This window comes from Argopecten irradians, chromosome 8 (assembly GCF_041381155.1).
Source record: "Argopecten irradians isolate NY chromosome 8, Ai_NY, whole genome shotgun sequence".
Classification (NCBI taxonomy): domain Eukaryota; kingdom Metazoa; phylum Mollusca; class Bivalvia; order Pectinida; family Pectinidae; genus Argopecten; species Argopecten irradians.
In genome coordinates, this window is record NC_091141.1 from 37,786,811 (window position 1) to 37,807,754 (window position 20,944).

Sequence of the window (20,944 nt, forward strand, 5' to 3'; positions counted from 1 at the left end):
TTGCTCTGTCCTCCTTCTGTACATTTCCTGGTGTGGTATTTATAATCGAATACACAAAGGAGAAATACAAAAACAAAATGAAATATGTTTGCTGGGAATAAACGATTTTTAAAAACAGATATAAATTACCTTAAAAATACAGAAGGAAACATACAATTAAACGCGCATATACAGGGACCCGGAATTAGCATGAAGCGGATTTCGGTCCTTCACCTCAAGGTCGTGAGTCAAAATCACATGTGGGGAAACTGTCATGTACTGACCGTCGTCGGTGATTTTTCTCCAGGTACTAGACCTTTCATCTTAATCTGTCACATCGCTAAATAACTCTGGGTGTTATAAGACGTTAAACAAATGAACCAAATTAGTCCAACCGAATGAATTATCGTATATTCACAATTACATGAAGTATCTCAAACAATAGCTGATGATTCCACATTAAGTAGACTGCTATGCACACAAAACAACACTTGTACATCTGCTCGGTTTCATTTACTTTGGTGGGGTTTTTTTTAATTATTTTTAGTCCTATTAGTAGCCAGGGTAGTTCAAGATGGCCTCCCACGTGTCATGTGTACAATGTATAGTGGTATGTGAATGTGTCTGTATTTTTAGGAGGCTGCGGTATATTCATTTTGTCTTCTTCCAATAGTTAAACTATTGTCCTTTTTGTAGTGCTATCTCACTGAAGCATGTTGCCGAAGACACCAAGCAACACACCCCACCCCGTTATATTATGCTGACAATGGGAAAACCAGTTGTCTCAAAGCCGTTGTGTTGAGCGCAAAGCATGTGCAGTAACTTGTTTAGACTACAGTATGCCTCGACAAGGGAACAGATTATTTGGGTAATTGGACAGAGGGTAATTGATCGGTCATTATGTCTCAATCTTCCACAGTGACAATAGTAACGTAGGCAAGAGTTTCATATATTGCTGTTAACTTATAATTAATTTGAAACTTTTAAAAGATAAAACTAGTTTACGGAATAAATTGAATTTTAAAGATATTCTAGCACAGAAACGTTAAAAATTCAAAATTATATATTTAAATTAAACCGGATAGCAATGATATAGCTCTATCCGTAACGTAATAGACAACGTTTCAGTCATAATCATATGTCGCATTCATAAAGAACACGTTCTTTATGCTATAGGATATCGTCAGAACATGATTTATTTACTCAAATGTGCAATAAAAAAATGATGATGTGTTTGTACTTGCTACAATATTCATTTTATCTATATAGTTAATGTCGTGTAATATGAAGCGATTCTATATTAATATTCATATCTTCTGTAATCTTTGTCAGAAGGAATTTTTCCTATACTATGCGCTATAAAAAGCTGAACGATTTCTTATTTGGCGGTTGCTAAAATCGTTAAAAACTAATTTCACTGGCCCTGTATAGTTATTTTAGAGACCACGTCCTTTTAGAAAAGTTTACGTAATTACGTTGGTAATTAGACTTTGGCGTAATATTACCTCCAAAAGTGTTCATAAAATAACAAAAGACTGACTTCACGCTTATATGAGAATTTGAAAAGATTGATAAAATCGCCAGTTCACTTTCGGCTGTTCTTCAAATCAAAGAAAACTGAAGTTGTAAAATAATATGCTTAATGAACAGACGAAGTAAACCTGGCGTCAAGAGGGACTTCTCTTGCAAAACCATCGAAATTCATCTAAACCTACCTTAGGAACCACGGAAAGAGACAAGGCATTATTTCCGGTAAGAATATATCCGCAAGTTACTTTCTGTAGCTGTTACTAATATTATATTTCAATAATTTTATCGCCTTTCATATGTTTCTCTATTCCACCGGGAATATCACATACCTAATATGTAGACATCTTTAAGCCAGTGTAAGCCATGCAGGAGGAATTCTAACCCTTCTTACTTCCGATTTAGAACTGACTGATATGTTTCACTCCTTGATAGACATTATGAGTCACCCTTCCATCATTAATAGCATGGCGGTGCTATTTTACATATCAACACAATTTACATTTACATAACACTAAAGTGATTCGACATATTAATAATTTTGTGATTTTGTTTTGAATTGATTAGGCACCTGTTTTTAAATCTAAAAGGTTAGATCTGACTGAACCATATACAAATTTGAGACCGGACATTTTGACTATTGATCGTGACCAACTCGGATGAGTCGAATACCCCGTATACCTCGAACTATTGACCTGGTCCCCTGCTGTTTGAGTTATAGGGGTTTTACTGTATACCATAATGAGGAGTAGGATTCTATACTGAAATAGTGTCACAATGGATGATAAAATCGAGGTGTTCCGAAAGTATAGACACATTCCGTTGCATCGAAGAGATCAAACTAACGCTTACACAATAATAATTCATTTTTGCTTGTTACGAGCATTTTCATTGGCTTAAAAATTTACTTTATCAGCCCATAAAGGAAAAATGGCGTCGTCGTTTGAATATTGAAGGGATTATCTTTTTAGTAAATTGAATTATAAGGATTAATTTGAATAGATTTTTTATGTTATGGAGATATAACACAAAAATCTTTATGTTCTCTCATCATAAACCGCTTCGCGGTTTATTTAGAGTCCACTAAGATTTTTGTGTTATATCTCCAAAACATAAAAAAATCTATTCAAGTTAATCCTTAAAATACGGAATCATCAAAACACAACTATAAATATAATTTTCGTCCTTGTCTGACTTTTTTTTTATTTGTATCAAAATCATCAAAACATAATATAAAATAAAACAAGTATTTCATAATTGAGCATACATAAATACACAAATATTTGTGAACATTTAACAAATGATTAAAGCACCATAGTTTGCCTTTAGTAATATGATACGAACGAATTTGAAAAAAAAAATATATCAATGTTTTGCATTTACAAAATGTCGTCAAACAGGTTCTTTATTGAAACACCTATGATGGTGTCTTGCTTCCGCTTCACTATTGTGCATTATTCACAGCTTTATATTGCTATCAATGCTATCTTATACAATAGTATAATTGATTCCTGTTACGTTTACCTGTTACATCGTTTTATTTAAGAGAAAGGGCTGGTATCCTGCATTCTTCACCAGTGAGTGTTCCTGTGCAGTTGGGCTAGGGCGAGTTCCATGATTTCTGTAATGAAAATGTATTCACATTCAAGTTTTCTAAATAGATATACTTGCTGGATAGGGCTTGAATGATAAAGTTGAAATGGAAAAATTAACCGAAATGGTTAGATCATAAGTGAATTAATGTAAAAATCATAAATTGTGCTGCAAAAATGTTTCATTTCATTTGAAGAACTTAAATTCAATATCTGTTTAATAACATAACTGTGTCAGATTTCAGTTTTCAAACTATTACATCAAAGGTATAGATTTATTGACTTTTATTATTACTTTGTAATTATAGAATTAGACAGGGTAACGTTTTAGTCGATACATATAATGTTTTTATTTGTCTCGAAACGATAATACGAAATTAAAAATAATTGCCTCTTTACAAGTCCCTGTCGATGAAACCGTGGGTAACTATATTGCTTTTCTCTGTCGTTCTGTCTTTCCGTCTGTCTCTAAATACGGGTAATGGCCATGTGATCACTTGATGTTTGATTTATGGATTTGGTTGAAACTATGGTAGGAGGAAACAGAGCTTGGAATTGATTTTGGGGTTAAAGGGTTAAAAAGAAAAGTCACTGCTTCAAAAAGTATTTTTTGCAAATCCCAGTTTCCAGTCGATAAGCTGAGAACGGATTGGTAGATTTTTAACTCCATATAAAAAATGATGTAACAGTTTATGATTGAATGGGTCATTGCTTTGTAGTACTCGAACATTCCTTCTCAATGAATCAAATGAAGAGAAAACAACACGAGTGGAAACACAACGCTACGCCACGGTCTTGCCAGTAGTAAAACTGAACACTGCTATATTTTTCTGCATCAATGCACCCATTGAATAGGAATGCATATCAATTTGGTTACATTTATTTATAAATCAGTTTGTCAAGTATTCTAAGAAGGCATCAAAATATTCTAGTTCTAGTTTTGCACGCGTCATGATCACTATATAGAATAAAACAGGAGTGCCGGATAAAAATATCGACCTGAAAAATGCTGGGGTTTTTTCCCTTTTCACTCATTGGAGAAGTTACAGCAGTATTATATTGTATACATACGTCAATTCTGTTACGTTGCGAAATGTATTATTGCCGCCTATTGTCTACTAGGTCTAATACTATAAAGCATCTTATTTCGCGAACTTTGCGATGCATAGAAAAAATCACAAAACATTGTCTCCACAAATTGATATCTACATCACTTCAATTGATTGGTGTTTTCATTCAATTTAAATCCACAAACGTTATGTTTCGCGAACTTGTTGTGAAAAAGAAACCGCGAAATTTAATTGCAGTGAAAAATAGTTGGTTCACTTTCTCTAGATTTCTGTTATCAAAATGTTTAAACATATCTTGTCTATCCACATCCAAGAACAGGGATAAAACACAAATGATTCCTGTCTTGCGCCTCGACCAGAAATCGAATCCGGATGTCCGGTTTGAAAAACTACGAATCTACCAACTGAACCAAAAGAAGCGTGTTCAGTCAACAAAAGAAGCGTGCTCAGTCAACAAAAGAAGCGTGCTCTGTCAGCTGAGTGACAGAGATCGTATTTAACACATGCACAAACCATATATGATTCATACGACTTACTACAGATGGTATTTTAAAACCTCCTACGTATTTTCCCAGCGGCCCCAATCAACTACAGTGCTGTACACACACAAAGAAGGACATTTATGAGATATAATGGAGCACATTTAGTAATGCTACACAAAGTTATCAAGTATTTTGTTATGATATGTCTTTGAAACCTGCACAGCCATTAACAATTTCCAAAAAAGGACACGATATACTTATTTAACACAATGAAAATAATATTGGTGTCATATAGCTCGTCGCAGCTGTAAGATGATATAACTAATCCAGGCAGAATTTGGCCTGTAAACTGTTCCAAAACATTTTAATTTGATCAGACACTATTTCGAATATTATCTATAATGCTTAACGTCTTAAGAAGCCATGGTTATCAAATATGCGTGAGATGGATGCGTTTGTTTTTTTGGAGACTGTGGATTATTGTGTTGTGTCTCCTTGTGATAGTGTGTTTTGTGAGACTGCGGATCATTGTGTTGTGTTTCCTTGTGATAGTGTTTTACGAGACTGCGAATCATTGTGCTGTGTCTCCTTGTGATAGTGTGTTTTGTGAGACTGCGGATTATTGTGTTGTGTCTCCTTGTGATTGTGTGTTTGTGAGACTGCGGATCATTGTGTTGTGTCAACTTGTGATAGTGTGTTTTGTGAGACTGCAGATTATTGTGTTGTGTGTCTCCTTGTGATAGTGTGTTTTGTGAGACTGCGGATCATTGTGTTGGGTCTCCTTGTGATAGTGTGGTTTGGGAGACTGAGGATTATTGTGTTGTGTGTCTCCTTGTGATAGTGTGTTTTGTGAGACTGTGGATCATTGTGTCAACTTGTAATAGTGTGTTTTGTGAGACTGCGGATTATTGTGTTGTGTCTCCTTGTGATATAGCTGCAATATTGTAGCTCAAAAGACTTTTGGACAGAAAATGATGTCGTCTTTAGAGCTACAATCGGTGCCTATTACTGCTAATGGAGCAAAGTAATGATTATGCAAACCATTATAAAACGTCTGTTTGCATTATATCGTACTTGTTTGATAATTCTTAACTACTCGGCAATATAACTGAACCACATAAAATATTAAATTCTCATCGAGGCATCATTTTTTTTTACAAAATACATATGAAGGTCTTTCTGAAGGGAATTTATACGGCAAGTCCACAAATTGTGAATTTGACGTCTTGTGAGCGGTACGGTAGATATAAAGAATGGTAGTTATGTTTTGTTTGGACAAAAATAATATGTAAATGCATGTATACGCATAAGATAATCGAAAACAGACAAAAAGTATAGAAAACTGTGCCCGAGAGATTTTCGGAGGCAGTGCTCCACTACGACACATAGGGACCAATTCGTACCCGGCCGAAAGGTATAGTAGGTCGGGTACGTATATTCGTTCTACTTGTGATAGTGTGTTTTGGGAGACTGCGGATCATTGTGTCAACTTGTGATAGTGTGTTTTGTGAAACTGCGGCTTATTGTGTTGTGTCTTCTTGTGATAGTGTGGTTTGGGAGACTGCGGATTATTGTGTTGTGTGTCTCCTTGTGATAGTGTGTTTTGGGAGACTGCGAATTATTGTGTTGTGTCACCTTGTGATAGTGTGGTTTGGGAGACTGTGGATTATTGTGTTGTGTGTCTCCTTGTGATAGTTTGTTTTGTGAGACTGTTGATCATTGTGTTGTGTCTCCTTGTAATAGTGTTTTACGAGTCTGCGGATCATTGAGTTGTGTCTCCTTGTGATAGTGTGTTTTTGAGACTGCGGATCATTGTGTTGTGTCAACTTGTGATAGTTTGTTTTGTGAGTCTGCGGATTATTGTGTTGTGTCTTCTTGTGATAGTGTGGTTTGGGAGACTGCGGATTATTGTGTTGTGTGTCTCCTTGTGATAGTGTGTTTTGGGAGACTGCGAATTATTGTGTTGTGTCACCTTGTGATAGTGAAACTCGCACCCAGTTTGGGAGTATTATCACACTGAAGCATACTACCATCCTTTTCAGTTTTACTTAATATTTAATCTTACAAACCATGACAGTGTTAGTTGTGATGATAGTTTTAGTTTTTCTAGCATTAGAAAGTTTTGTTTTATTTTGCAAATAGTATAAAATGTTCTCGGTTTCATAACTTTGACCTTATTTTTCATTACTTTTTTTTTCATTGGAAAGTTTGCTATTGATAAAAGCTTGTCTATTGTTGAATGGGCCTTTCGATTTGGTTTGAGTTTATCGATATTGACAGTTTATATTATACATGTAGATAATTTTGGTTTCTTTAAATACAGAGCACTGATATTGCTGAAAAATGGAAGTAACGGCTGGAATCATTAACATCCTTAAAGTTCTGTCTTGTATGCAGATCTTGATTTCGATGTTGCCAGCGGTATCATCACAAGGTAAGTATATATTTGCCCCACGGTAAGAATCCCCCCTCCCCCAACATTAATCATTTCAGGTAATTCATATATATCACACATACGTTTTTAAAGGTTATTTTAAATGCAAATCAAGATATTTCAACGCGCCCATGAACATTTAAATATTGAAGTTTGCCAAAGTCCTAGCCTTGGGGTCAGCATTCTCAAATATAATATAAGCAACGTTTAAAGATCGAGTGTTATCTAGAATGTAACATTTAGTGTAAGTTCTTGTATAGTGTATCAATTGTGTATAGCATATACCATCCACGATACTCCAGGGGTTCCGATCACTTACTATCTCTATAAATTGGAGGCAGCTCAGCGGAAAACATCTGAACCAATCACAGGCCTGCAAATATTTGCTTTGAAGACTACAGAGAGAGCGACGCCCGACATCAAAGCCACACAGCCAACTACAGTGTACCGTTATACGGTTCTTTTGATGTACATCAAACGACTAAATTTCCTGTTTTGTTCTGTTGCCTCCAGTTTTACTATGAGATTAATGGTGTAGAGATCGTAAGTGATCGGAACCCCTGGAGTATCGAGGATGGGCATATACCAAAGGAACAAGGAAAAGGTTATCTGTATAGCAAAGTGATCTTTATACAAAGGTTATATTGGGCTGAAAAGCACTATTTGGGACTCAAACACAATATCTTATTAAGCCTGTATCTATATACATAGACAGTTTAAGGAAAGCACCACTATCAGCACTTGCAGTATTATAGAATCATCAACGACAGAAAACAGGGTTCGAATCCCATGTGGGCCAGTTGCCTGGTACTGACCGCTGACGGTGGTTTTTCTCCGGGTACTCCGGCTTTCCTCCACCAACAAACCTGGCACGTCCTTACATGACCCTGGCTGTTAATAGGACGGTAAACTAATAAACGATAAGCAGAAAACAGATAATCTAAAACAAGTATCCCTTCAAACGTTTTCCGATGATTTTAGAACAAACGGAACGGTCATACAAAGGTGTTGTGTATGGTTTCCTCTACCTGTCTAGTTATTTTTAAATGATCAGAAGTCGCGATTTCGTAGACACATTAAAAACAAGCAATTAATAGGTATGGACATTTCAGCCTCATTGGACAATAACTGTCTTTTGTGGTTATGTAGATGAATGCCATGCCTATTTTGTTGAATGATTACGGATGGCAGTTCCGTTGTGCGCACTCATATCCTTGAATGATGCATCTAATAGCATCGAACGGGTCTGGTAGTTTGTTTTAGTTTTATCAGTTTAATGTGCTATTAATAGCCAGAATTATTGAAGGGCATGGCTAGTTTTGACATCTTAATCCTTTGGCCATCGGGATTGGTAGTCTGAAAGCTGTAAGGTATTCGCTGATATACGGTTTTAGATATATCTGTAAACGTTTATGTTATGAAGCCAATGTGGCCGCTTAGGCAAGCTCCACTGTATACACTTGTATTATCATAGAAACAACGCCGACAGGAACAGATAATCTAAATCAAGTCTCCATTTCAATGTTTTCCAATGCTTTTAGAATGAATCGAATGGAAATCATGATTGTTATGCATGGCTTTAATTTGCCTGTTATTAGTTATATTTTCAAAGATGGGAGGTCGCGATTTCGTAGAAATATTGAGAAAAAACGTTTAAGGATATGAACATTTCTACCTCATTGGCCAATAACTGGCTTTTGTGGTTATGCAGGTTAATGTCGTGTCTATGTTGTCGAATTATTAACGAGAGCATTATGAGCGTCCGTTCCATTGTCTGTCCTTGCCACGATAACAGGAAGATCGTTGATATCACTGATCACTGGAATATACTGACATAACGCACAATGTTCGGTCACTTTTACGTCACGCCGGAATGTCATTGGAAAAAGCGTTGAACAGTAAAATAATATAAGCGCAATACTATTTTTTTTAAATTGAAAAACAGAAAGCATATATTTATTCAATTACGGGAGGACTTTCATCAAAATATTTATAATAATTATTTTTCTATTGATGTGTTTTTGTTGAGAAAATGTCGTTTTTTGGCGCGACAGATGTAACACGCACCTGTATGCGGTTTCAGTTAAAGTGTCACTGTGGTCATACTGAACACCACATGGCGGTAAAATTTGACAAAGAGATTCCCCGAAAACGAACTATCATGATGTCATTTCGTTATAATGAATTGTGACGTCATACTTCAAAATGGTGGACTTTGTTTGTAGACTTGCCGATCGACAGATCCGAAGAGAAAAGATAAAAAAGTGAAAAAACACAAATACACACAGTACAAAACGGTACTAATACATGAGATAGAGACATGAATTTGTTAATATAAAAATACGTTTTTCTTCTATTTTGATAACATGTTAGAAAATATAGACTGCGACGTCGTTCTACTTTTTTATCGAACAAAACCTTTGTCTGGCAGAAATAACACAAAATGAAATTTTTAGATTGACTATTCTGTCACGCAAGTTAATGACGTTGGAAAATGACTTTATATTAGGAAGTATGTTTTCTATTCAGAATCAAAAAATACGTTTTTGCTCAAATATACGTGTGCGAAATCTCTACTTAAAATTCAAAAAAGTATTCGAAAAATTGCGTTTTTTCTTTGTCTTGCAGGTTTGCCGAATGTCGTAAATGACGTCAATTGCGCTCGTCATGTAATAAGATAATGACGTCTTTTACATTCAATAACGTTACATAAAAGTGACCGAACATTGTGCATTATGTCACTAGATTCATCCTGTAGTCTGAAATCACTTAGTAATGAATCACTACTACCCATAGACTTCTGCATTGATCGTAACCAAATTTAGCAATAAACATACTTGTGGAAATGGAAATAGAATTTGTATAGGTCTTGGCTCTGACTCCCTTGGGCAGCAGGGATGGGCCCAATAGGATTTTAGAGGTTAATCTTTAAGAAAGAAAAGAAACAATAAACATGTATTCAGTACATGTTTTGACATAACAAACCAGGTGAGCAATACAACTCCTCTTGTTCTCTTTTTTATGATAGAATTGACGTTGTCATGACGACCTATTTCTCATACTGTTTACATTAAATATGAATTGCTTTTGTATTTGAAGATCCACCTACCGTAACCATTCCTCAGAAAGCATATTCCACAACTTCTGGACAGTCAGTCACTCTTGTCTGTACCGTCACCGCGGATCCATTCCAAGTCGGAGTGACTTGGCTTAAACGTACACACAATGTATTCCAACCCGTTTCTATAACCGGAAACTGCAGATACAGTGGAGGAACCACTACATCCCCGTCTCTGGTGATTTCCAATGCATTAACAACTGACGGTGGAACTTACTATTGTACAGCGGTCAATATTATCGGCACTGGGTCGAGTGGAAGTACCTTGCTTACAGTCTCTGGAAGTAAGATAACTCTTAGTCTTAAAGCATCCCTTTTTATAAATGCTTGCAAATATATCTGTATTAAACTTACGAAATCCTTTTGCCTGTAAATCCTCCTATCCGTTCATTCGTTTATAATCGCTGCCTGCCTAAAATTAATTCAACAATAAAATGTTATATACATCCTTAGGTAGGCAGTATTGAAGTTCTCGTACAGAAATAGAATAAAACGATACACCTCAAATTGGCTGCATATTCTAAAACCCTTCTATCTTTATGACATCATAGTATTTGTGACGTCATGGTGTCTAGAACGCCATTATATATATGACTTCATTGTTGCCAAGGCATCATATCAAAAGGTTCAAGATGAATTTCACCTAGATTTTCCTGTGTTTCTATGAACCTAAAGATGGCCAAGAGGTCGAAAATTTATGAATGAGACATTTATACTGTTTGAATTTTATATAAATATTCTCCCTTTGGAGGACTAGTATTTAAAAATAAAATCCTTCTGCCTCTTATTTAAGTGAACTGATTCATCTTGCTTTCCAGCCTTTCCGACCGTTTCCATACCAACACAAACTTATGCCACTAATCCCGGAGAGAATATTGCTATGGTCTGTAACGTGAGCGCCAACCCGACCCATACAAGCGTTCAATGGCAGAAGAGTGTTAACGGTTTTTTCCAGGCGGTGAATATTGTTGCTAATAGCAGATACAGTGGAGGTACCGTTATTTCGCCTTCTCTTGTCATTACCGGCGCTGTGACCGGTGACACTGGAACATACAGATGTACGGCAAACAATTCTGTTGGATCGAAAAATAGTAGGAATACACAGCTAACTATCACTAAATGTAAGTAAACAATAAACAAATGTTCAATGTTCGATTCTATTAATTGATCATTTTACAAGTCGTTACGCAAAGTTCCATGTCGCCTTCATCGGCAAATACCGAACCTCAGGTTTACTTATTGCAGACTTTAATTCAAATCAGAATATTGATTTCAAGATAATAATGATGTCGTATTTGTAAATTATTCTTGCACAGAATGTATTTCATATCGTATTCATTATATTAAATATGAGACTGTGGCACCAATAACGATACAATCATTTTAACTTCAATGTGTGTTTAACCACTTACAACTGCCATAACATTTTGTAAGATGATCAGTGATTGGTTCATTACTAAGGAAAGTCTGTCTTAGACTTTTCTATGACTTTATGGTTTGGTTTCCATCAATATACGAGAATATAAAAAAATATTTAGACATCTGTTCATGACTTACTCCGATAACATCTACTCATATTCTATATACAGCATTTGTATTGTATTTCATAATTAGTGATTTCCATTTACTGATGGAAAGCCCTTTTGTTATGTCCGTACATGAGATCTTGAAACGTACGTTCGATTTTTTACAAAAATGTCCAACTTCAAGGTCACAGACGTAAAAAACTACTTTTTTCGAACAAAATTTAAACGTTCATAACTTCATAACCGTACGCTGTACGTTGTTCCCGTTTAGTCATTTAGTTAGATCGTGGCATAGCGCGTGTTATGTTTATTACATGTTATCAGAGGTTATGTCAAGGTCAAGAGTTCGCATCGAGGTCAAACAAACGTCAAAAACGAAAACTGCAAAATGGAATGAAAGGGAATACTCTCAGAAATATATAATGACAATTTTCAAGATCATCTGATCCAAAATGGCGGAGATATAGCCCTTTGAAAAATGGCGATTTTGGCGTTTTCACGCAAAAAATGTACAACGTTTCAGAGCCTTTAATACTTAACACACATGCTTGAATTTATGCATAGACATAACATGAATATCTCTACAGAACTTATGATTTTCATTTAACTTGACCTTCAACCAAGGTCACAGGGGTCAAATAGGCTAAAATCTTTAAACTACGTCTTCTTAATAACCAAGAGGCCTAGAGACTTGATATTGGGCCTGTGACTTGCTGGGATAAAGTTCTACCAAATTTGTTCAGAAAGAATGACCTTGACCTTCATTCAAGGACACGGGTGTTAAATAGGCTGAAATATATTTAAACGATTCTTCTCTTAGTAACCAAGAGTCCTAGAGACCTTATATTTGGCCTGTGGCATGCTGGGATACATGTCTATCAAGTTTATTCAAATAATTGACCTTGACCTTCATTTAAGGTCACATGGGTCAAATAGGCTAAAATCTTTTAACGACTTCATAATAACCAAGTTTCTCAGAGACTTGATATTGGGCTTGTTGCACGCTTGGATGATGCCATATTTGTTCAAATAAATGACCTTCATTTTGTGTGAAATATCACAAGAATTAATAAAGGGCAATTTATTTGAATCTCTATTTGCTAAGTATAAGGTGATTTAATTACAATACGACAAAATTTCTTTATATTGAACCCAAAGTTCCAAATTACGCTGTATCGCAGATCGCACAGTTGGGCGCACTGTGTTTTTAGTAGATAATGCGATCATACGATAACAACGTTATTTATCAAAAGTTAGTTTTTGTCACTCGCATTTTAAACATCACCATAGCACAACGGGTTCGGATACTGCACCATGTATTGCTGTTGGGAGGCAGCAACATCGCAAAGTTCAATTTAAAAGAAAATGTTTTTTTTCTCCAGCTGTTTCCTTTCTTGTTTATTCCGCATCCAAGCTCTTTCTAATCTTAAACACTCATGGTAAAAATTGTTCAAACCCAATATTATTTTGTGTGTGGGATGTTGTGTATGTAGTTAGTGTATAAATACATTGTTTGACCAAAGGGGAGATAATTTAACCCTAATTATGTGAGTAATTTCCCTTTGTCCAAGATCGCCATGTAAGAAACGGAGAATGAACGTGGACTCGGAAGCAAACAGATGTGTTTTTGTGTTGTGAAGAATCAAGATATGTAGAGCAAGTTCCCCAACCAAACCTCACGTCAATGACACAACTGTATTTGTAAAAGGCTTCTAGTACTAGAAGATAGTTTATTCGGAATGCCTTTGTAAAGAAGATCAAGATGTGCCTGAGAGGTGGTACTTAAGAGTCAAATTGAAATTCAGATTTAAGAAATCTTGTAATCATCATTTTATTCGTCCGGTCGTTCTTTACTTCGTTCGTTCATTGCTCTTTTTTCTTTTGTTCGTTCGTTTGTTATTCATTCATTCGACTTTAAAAAAAGCGAAGGGAAAGAGTATTAAAGCAAATTAATGTTTGTTCGATAACATTACTAATATCATTACTTGGTTGGAAATCCAGTGTTTTGATTGCGATCAAATCTAGTTATATTTGTATTTATAAATGCAAATATATTTGCAAATATATTTGACACTTTTTAATAATTTAAGCTTATTGTATTTCATTTAATTTGTAGTTAATTTGTCATTTTCTTCTTAGTTTGGTTGATTTTTATGCTTGTGATCGATAAGAACATGCACATGATACTGATTTCAATATAAATTTACCTTATTTTTTTTATTTGTCTAGCCGCACTGACCGTAACAATTCCCAAGTCTGCTTATTCTACGAACTCGGGAGGAACTGTTACCCTTACCTGTCAAATTTCCGCTGATCCTACTTATACAAGTCTCCATTGGCTAAAACTTGTGAACGGCAATTATCAGTATGTTTATAGTTACGAAAACAGCAGATACAGTGGAGGAACCTTCGCCTCGCCATCCTTAACAATTTCTGGCGCCCTTACTACAGACGCGGGAGCATACCTATGTGCAGCAGCAAATCAGTTCGGAACAGGAACTAGCGTAATCCAACTTTCAGTCTCCCCCGGTAAGTTAATAGATCTAACGAAAGGTTTTGTACAAGGTGGAGAATACTACGGGGAAGTTTTGTGGTTAGCATTATGATTCCGCTTGTATATAAACTTACATTTGGTCACTCAAAAAAGAAAATGTTTAATGTTTCCAGAGCATATTCTTATACCACGTCATGACCGTACAGTTGGTTTTTCCATATACACAGATATAAACTACAATTATATAGCAAAATCAATGTTTGCAGGTTTTTTTCTGTTTTTTTATTTCACTTTACTTATTTATTGTTTTTTGTTTATTTTTCTTTTATATTATAACGTTTTGTGAGGATTTATTTCCAATATCATAATTTGGGGTAAAACGTGTGAAACACTGTATCATTTGGTGTAATATATTGGTACCAGATGTCAGATTGATGTACAATCTATTTAAAATTTGATGTTCATTGTCTACCCCAAATAAACACGGAGTTCACGGAATAAACAGAGAACATCGAATTTCACTGTGCTTACAGTAACCGGAAGTAAGTAGCTTAGAATTTAAATTCATGATTATGTAAAATTTAAAATTAAAATTAAAATTAAATTTAATGATTGCCCTGTATCGGCGTAGCTATCAGAATTTATTTGCAATCGAGTAAAGATTTTTTTTTTATCTTACAATGTTGCAAGTAATTACACGGAACGTCCAAAACATAAGTAAGTCACGACATTCCCTAGATGATAACACAGTACCATGAACGGGGCACTGTTAGATATTGTATTGGCACGTAACAAAGACTATCATAGTGAAGCGAAATTACAAGTCTAATTTTAATTAGATTGGTAAAATACAAAGCTAACTTGATCCCATTTATGTATTTTAACAATTAATATGATATCAAAATGAGTTACTAGTATGAGCCCCCATTTATGGAACTTAATCTCGGTTATTATGTTATGAGTTGTCTTATTACCTAACTCTTGTAAAATAATAATTCTTCGTGTATCTCCTTAAGTTATAGCATTTGTATAAACTTCATATAAATGAAATTATTATGGTTGATATCAAAGAGAAAATTAGAGTTGGTTTCCATAATGTTGTTTCTATAAATGAATAACGATTTTTTATGTTATAGTCCGTTTCATTAGTGACGCAGATGTAAAAAAAAGTTTTAATTGCTTATGCATTGTTTAGACAAATCCCATTATATAAAATAGCTAATCAATGTAACTGTTTAATATATTCAGCAAAGTATAGTCCGTTTCTATTTTTCATTAAATGTAAAATAATAAATTACGCTTGTATTGGACAATTCCAGTATATTTATTAAGTATCTAATCATAATGTTTTAAATATTTAACATGTTATAGTCCGTTTCTAACTTGTAGTAAATGGAAAATAAAGCTTTCCGCATGATATAGTCAGTCTCCATAATTATTTGTCTGGGTAGGTTTTGATTATGACGTCATTACTTTGTGAGCACAAATTACGTCATATGCTATTACGCTTACAAAAAATGACGTAAAAGTCAATAGCCTGGTATGTTATTTCTGTTATATGCTAATGCAGAATAGCAACTATGAAATGCTTTCTACACCTATACGTGTATTGTTGTGAGCACGATAACTTGAGTAAATATGCACCGAGCTTAATGAAATTTTGTATGTGGACTAAGATTGGAAATCTTATAAACACACTATAAACAAAAACATAGGTATGCATATATACGTGTATATATATATATACTTAACATGCTTTTTATACCTGCTTATTATTGGAGTGTTATCATAGTATTACTTACAAATGTATCCTAAATATATATTAAATTTCAACATTGTCTGTAAAATTTACATATGTTATATATATGATTTTGAGGTGTACATGTATGTATCCACAGGGAGAGGGCTTTTATAGGCATAGCCTGCTGCCCAATCCCTATTAAATCTAATGATTTCATAAAAATATTTTGAAATGAAATAAGATTGGAAATATCTCTGACAAGTTCGAAAATCAACTTGATTCGACGGTAATTTACGGAGTTATTACCCTTTGCACTAAAAATTATTTGGACCTTGTGCACACAATAACTTCTTCATGAGTAAATATGACAATTATTGTCATAAAGATATCAATAATTATTACTGGACCTTATGAACGCGATAACTTGAGTAAACATAAAATGAGCTTAATGAAATTTTGTATATAGACTAACGTTGGCAAGATCTAGAACGAGTTCAAAAATCAGCCTGATTAGATCATAACTTATAGAGTTAATGTCTTTTGCAAAATAATTATTGAACCTTTTGAACATGTTAATGTGAGTTAATATGCACCAAGCTTAATGAAACTTTGTATGTAGACCTATTAGATCTATGTTCCTCTTTTGTGAACAAAAGACATCAATTGGCTAGTAAATGACATAACTAATTTGTATCAAATACAAGGTGACCGTAAAGGCCCATGGGCCTCTTGTTTTTATATTTCATTTCTGTAGTATTTTTTCAAAACAATCATTGATTTATCAAGACTTTTCTTTGAATTCCTTGTCGTCAAATCCTAGTAAACTTTTTCATAATTCTTATCTTCAAACATATATTTGGGTCACCTACATACTGACACGGGATACGATCCTTATGTAAAAAGCCTATTCCTTTTTGGTTTTAAATTCAATATTTAAATGTTAAAATTAATTTCAAAATTTTTTTTTATCATAAATGAAACATATATTTACACCGATATTACTTCTGAATAATTTCTGTCAAGAATTTAGACAAGTTGATAAATATCACGGATTGATTACCGATATCTGGCTTAAAGACATACAAACAGCTAGATTATTATTTTGTTATTATTTTATTGTATTTTGTTTGTTTAGTTTTTTTTAATTTTGTTGTTGTTTTTTTTTTGTGGAGATTGGGTTTTTTTATTCCATCGTCATTATGTTGATTTTTAACATTGCACTGTACATGTAGTAACAACACATTTTACTATCTTATAGAAAGCTTGCAGCTGGAGAAGAAATTCATATTGGAAGACTATTGCGTGTGACTTTTCCCTAAATGACAAAGTCTCGTGTCTTTTTTCAATTGATGCCCTTAAGCTTAAATCACAATCCAATATATCGACAGTCGCTGTATGATTTTCAGCTGTCAAACCAGTAGCGTTCGATCAAGTCAGTGTAAATGTTTGTTTTTTTATATTTTTAATTTTCCCTACTTATTTTTTCTTTGTTTTCATACTAAATCCGACTTTCTGATTGGCAGATACTTTTTCTTCATACTACTATGAAGAATAAATCAGAAAATGGCGCGAAAACCCGACATTGCGTATTGATTTAGAAACAAATTTCCAATGGAAAGTCAATGGAATTGTACGTTTTAACGTATCTTATGCTATCAATTAGTCTGAAAAATAAATTATAAGCAACTATTTTTTAACTTCATCGGGGTATGAAATTAATTGTGTTTTCAAACGTTTTTGAGAATCCGCTACGCTGATTCACACAGTTTGCAAACAAAATTTCTTTCATATCCCGATGAAGTTAAAAAATAGTGACATCAATACTTAAATATACGTCAAAGTTATAACCCGAACCATCTGATCAGCTTTATTGAGCGAAGTCCGGCTGTTTCGCTATAAACAAGTAGTCGAGATTATCATTGTGCATCCGAACTTTAGACAGTCACTTTAGCTTTTTAATCAAATAATCCATTAATTTCAACTCTATACTCAAAGCACAGTCTTATTTGCGTGATAGGTTGTGTATCACATTCACCCGTAAATAACCGTAATGCATGATGTACACAAAAACGGATACTGAATTTAAAATGCTATAATCACTAACTTTTAATTAGAAATAATAATGCGAAATGCTTTGTCACAGTATAGCGTTAATTATATACCAAGAACTAATATTTATTTATTAATGCCAATAACTTATCATTATTTATAGTCGTTTAATTTTTCGGGAAGAATATTTTGCGCTCTCTCTTTGTTACTCATCAATTTCTGACGAGAACTGTTCGTGGTGAGAATTGTTTGCATATTTGTCAATATCTAACTATTATCAAGCTATAACGTTATCTTACTTTTCACTCTTTCATTTTTTTTGCTTGTGTTTATTTTTACGGTAATCAACTTAAACGCGAATATTGCGAAAATTAATCACCCGCAAATAAAAACCATTACACAGTAATTAATTGTTAATGCGTGTTAATATCTCCTAACTGCACATTTTGATTGGTTGCTTTTCTTGACAACATAAATATTATTTTAAACTCTGAGAGAATGAAAAGTTTTCAACCTGTGTCCAATTCCAAACTATGTAGAAATAACCAATCCTTTGGGATATTGGCAAATTATTTACGATACGAGGTGATGATAATGATCTGTATTTTAATCAGATTGAGAATGAATGTCTTGTCACATTATTATTGATTGGATAGAGTTTACACTCATCACGATACATTCAATTTGAAATATGGAAAATACATTGGTCATGACTTTTCTTGAACTATACATGCCTCATTTGTACATTTATCTGTGAATATTATCAAAAAATAAACTCGAATCTAAAATGTCTTTTTACGTTGAATAAGAATAAAACCATTGTCCACTTGCTTCCGCTGCTCGTATGATAAATTATATTAAAGCCCAATATGCAATATCACGAAGGCCTCAATACATGTTTGATACAAACCTTTAACTAGGTATGCCAGTAGGGCTTCGTCTTGCTATTCGCCGATGTTATTGGTACGATATAACGTGATCACATTTAAAACAAAATGGCTGCCTAATCTTCTCGTAAAATCCATCTTGCTTTCAAGTCATTCCGACCGTTTCCATACCAACGCCAACATATGCCACCAATTCCGGAGGGACTATTACTATGGTATGTAACGTGAACGCCGACCCGACCCATACAAGCGTTTCATGGGAGAAGAATACGAACGGTGTTTTCCAGCCAGTGAATATTGGTGGTACTACCAGATACAGTAGAGGTACTGTTACCTTGCCTTCCCTTTTCATAATTGGCGCTGTGACCGGTGACACTGGAACATACAGATGCACGGCAACAAATTCTGTCGGAACTGGAACTAGTGGAAATACACAGCTAACAATCACTGGATGTAAGTAAACATTGACCAAACGGCGAATAATTTTCAAATATGAACTTGATATAGACTTTTGGTCGCATGTGATCATCTTTTCAACCTTTCTATTTTACTTTTACATTTAAAGATTATATCGGGATGGGAAGAAAAGTTGTTTGTAATCCGTATTTAACCGATTCTTATAATGATTTTTTGTAATCGGTATGAAAACCAAATGTTGTGTTAACCATTGAATGCATAGTAAATATGACAACAGTACTGAGGTTTATGTTTTAGATTATCTTTAACAATGAAAACCTATTTCAGTGTTCGATTTCATTAATCAATTGTAATATTATTTGTTTATATCGTTCCATAAGTTAGATCATTTCAACTACACTTTTTTTCATTTTAAACTCTAGTTGGTTTTTTTTGTCTAGCCATTAAGAACTGACATGAGGTGCTATGTGTTAGTTTATTATTAGTCTGTTTGATGACCTTACGCAGCATAACGCCAAACACATTCATCTTTAACTTGCAACTCCTCCTTGAAATTGACACCATTAAAACATCAATCCCATGACATTTGCTGACAGTGTTGGTAAATGTTTAATTGTGTTAATAAAATGAGCGTTTTCTTTAAAAAGAAAAAAACAACATTCGAATCCGTTCTACAATCCATTCATCCTTCATTATACTTTTTCGTGTCATGCTTTGCCTTTTTATCTATAAGAAAACTTTAAATATTTTACTTTTTCTGTTTTAGCTCCACCGACTGTCACTCAACCACTGGTTTCATACAGTACAACTGTTGGAGGAACTGTCACACTTGTCTGTAGCGTTAACTCCACGTCAAACATAACTAACCTTTATTGGGAGAAACAAGTTTCAATCACCACTAACAGCAGATACAGTGGAGGCACAACAACTTCGCCAGACTTTGTCATCACCAACGCCCAAACAGCTGATGCTGGAACCTACAGATGTTCTGCGGCTAATCATTATGGTACTACCTATAGTCAATCGACGTTACTGACAGTTGCCGGATGTAAGTATAAGGATGTGCTGGTAATACTACTGAAAGGTGTATTTGTAAATTTTGAAGTCATATGTCACTCAATTGAAATAGTCATCTTAGCTTGTGCATTTTATCTAGTCTAGTAATTTTCAAAAAGTGTATTTATAAGTTGGTGCGTCAAACTGAATTACATGATAATACTAGTTAGATCCAAGTAACTATACAAAAAACACTCTGAGTTTGTTGTTGTGGAGTGTCATTACCTATCTTTGCCACAATAATATTAAATGTATTGATGAAATGACAAATCGATTTATAATTTTTACTAGGATATTGTTTGTTGATTTTGGCACACATACACACTCCTGATCTATCTCTTCTATTCTATTTGCTATACATACATTGTCGTGCTTATAAATCAATTGTGTCTGTTACCTGTTCGTTATTGTTCGTTCATGGCCGTATATGGTCATGGCACTGTGTTCATTTGTGGCATGTGAGAATACTGAGCATTGTGTGCAAGTGAGAGTGTATTATATGCGGACAAACTTCAATCCTGTCGGCCGGATCAACAACAAGCATGAACAAGTATTGTATTGGACAACATGAG

At 34.3% G+C, this 20,944-nt stretch overlaps 1 protein-coding gene across 2 annotated transcripts; it reads left to right on the forward strand.

Annotated features, from left to right (window-relative positions):
* The first annotated feature begins 6,867 nt into the window (after nt 1–6,867).
* LOC138330279 (neural cell adhesion molecule 2-like) lies at nt 6,868–20,727 on the forward strand. Of its 2 annotated transcripts, XM_069277771.1 has the most exons (6): nt 6,872–7,084; nt 10,184–10,486; nt 11,021–11,323; nt 13,958–14,257; nt 19,050–19,352; nt 20,083–20,727. In XM_069277771.1, the coding sequence occupies exons 1-6, from the start codon at nt 6,994–6,996 to the stop codon at nt 20,475–20,477; spliced, it is 1,695 nt and encodes a 564-aa protein (XP_069133872.1). In that variant the 5' UTR covers nt 6,872–6,993; the 3' UTR covers nt 20,478–20,727. The 2 variants fall into 2 exon arrangements, with proteins under 2 accessions (XP_069133873.1, XP_069133872.1); XM_069277772.1 differs by lacking the exon at nt 10,184–10,486 and having other exon boundaries at nt 6,868–7,084.
* Nucleotides 20,728–20,944: the final 217 nt, after the last annotated feature.

What these genes read in the sequence shown, in the direction of transcription:
- LOC138330279 (XM_069277771.1), top strand. Translation starts at nt 6,994, where the DNA reads ATGGAAGTAACGGCTGGAATCATTAACATCCTTAAAGTTCTGTCTTGT. An exon ending in GCCAGCGGTATCATCACAAG is followed by an intron (nt 7,085 to 10,183) that starts GTAAGTATATAT and finishes TTGTATTTGAAG; the next exon opens with ATCCACCTACCGTAACCATT. An exon ending in ACAGCTAACTATCACTAAAT is followed by an intron (nt 11,324 to 13,957) that starts GTAAGTAAACAA and finishes TTATTTGTCTAG; the next exon opens with CCGCACTGACCGTAACAATT.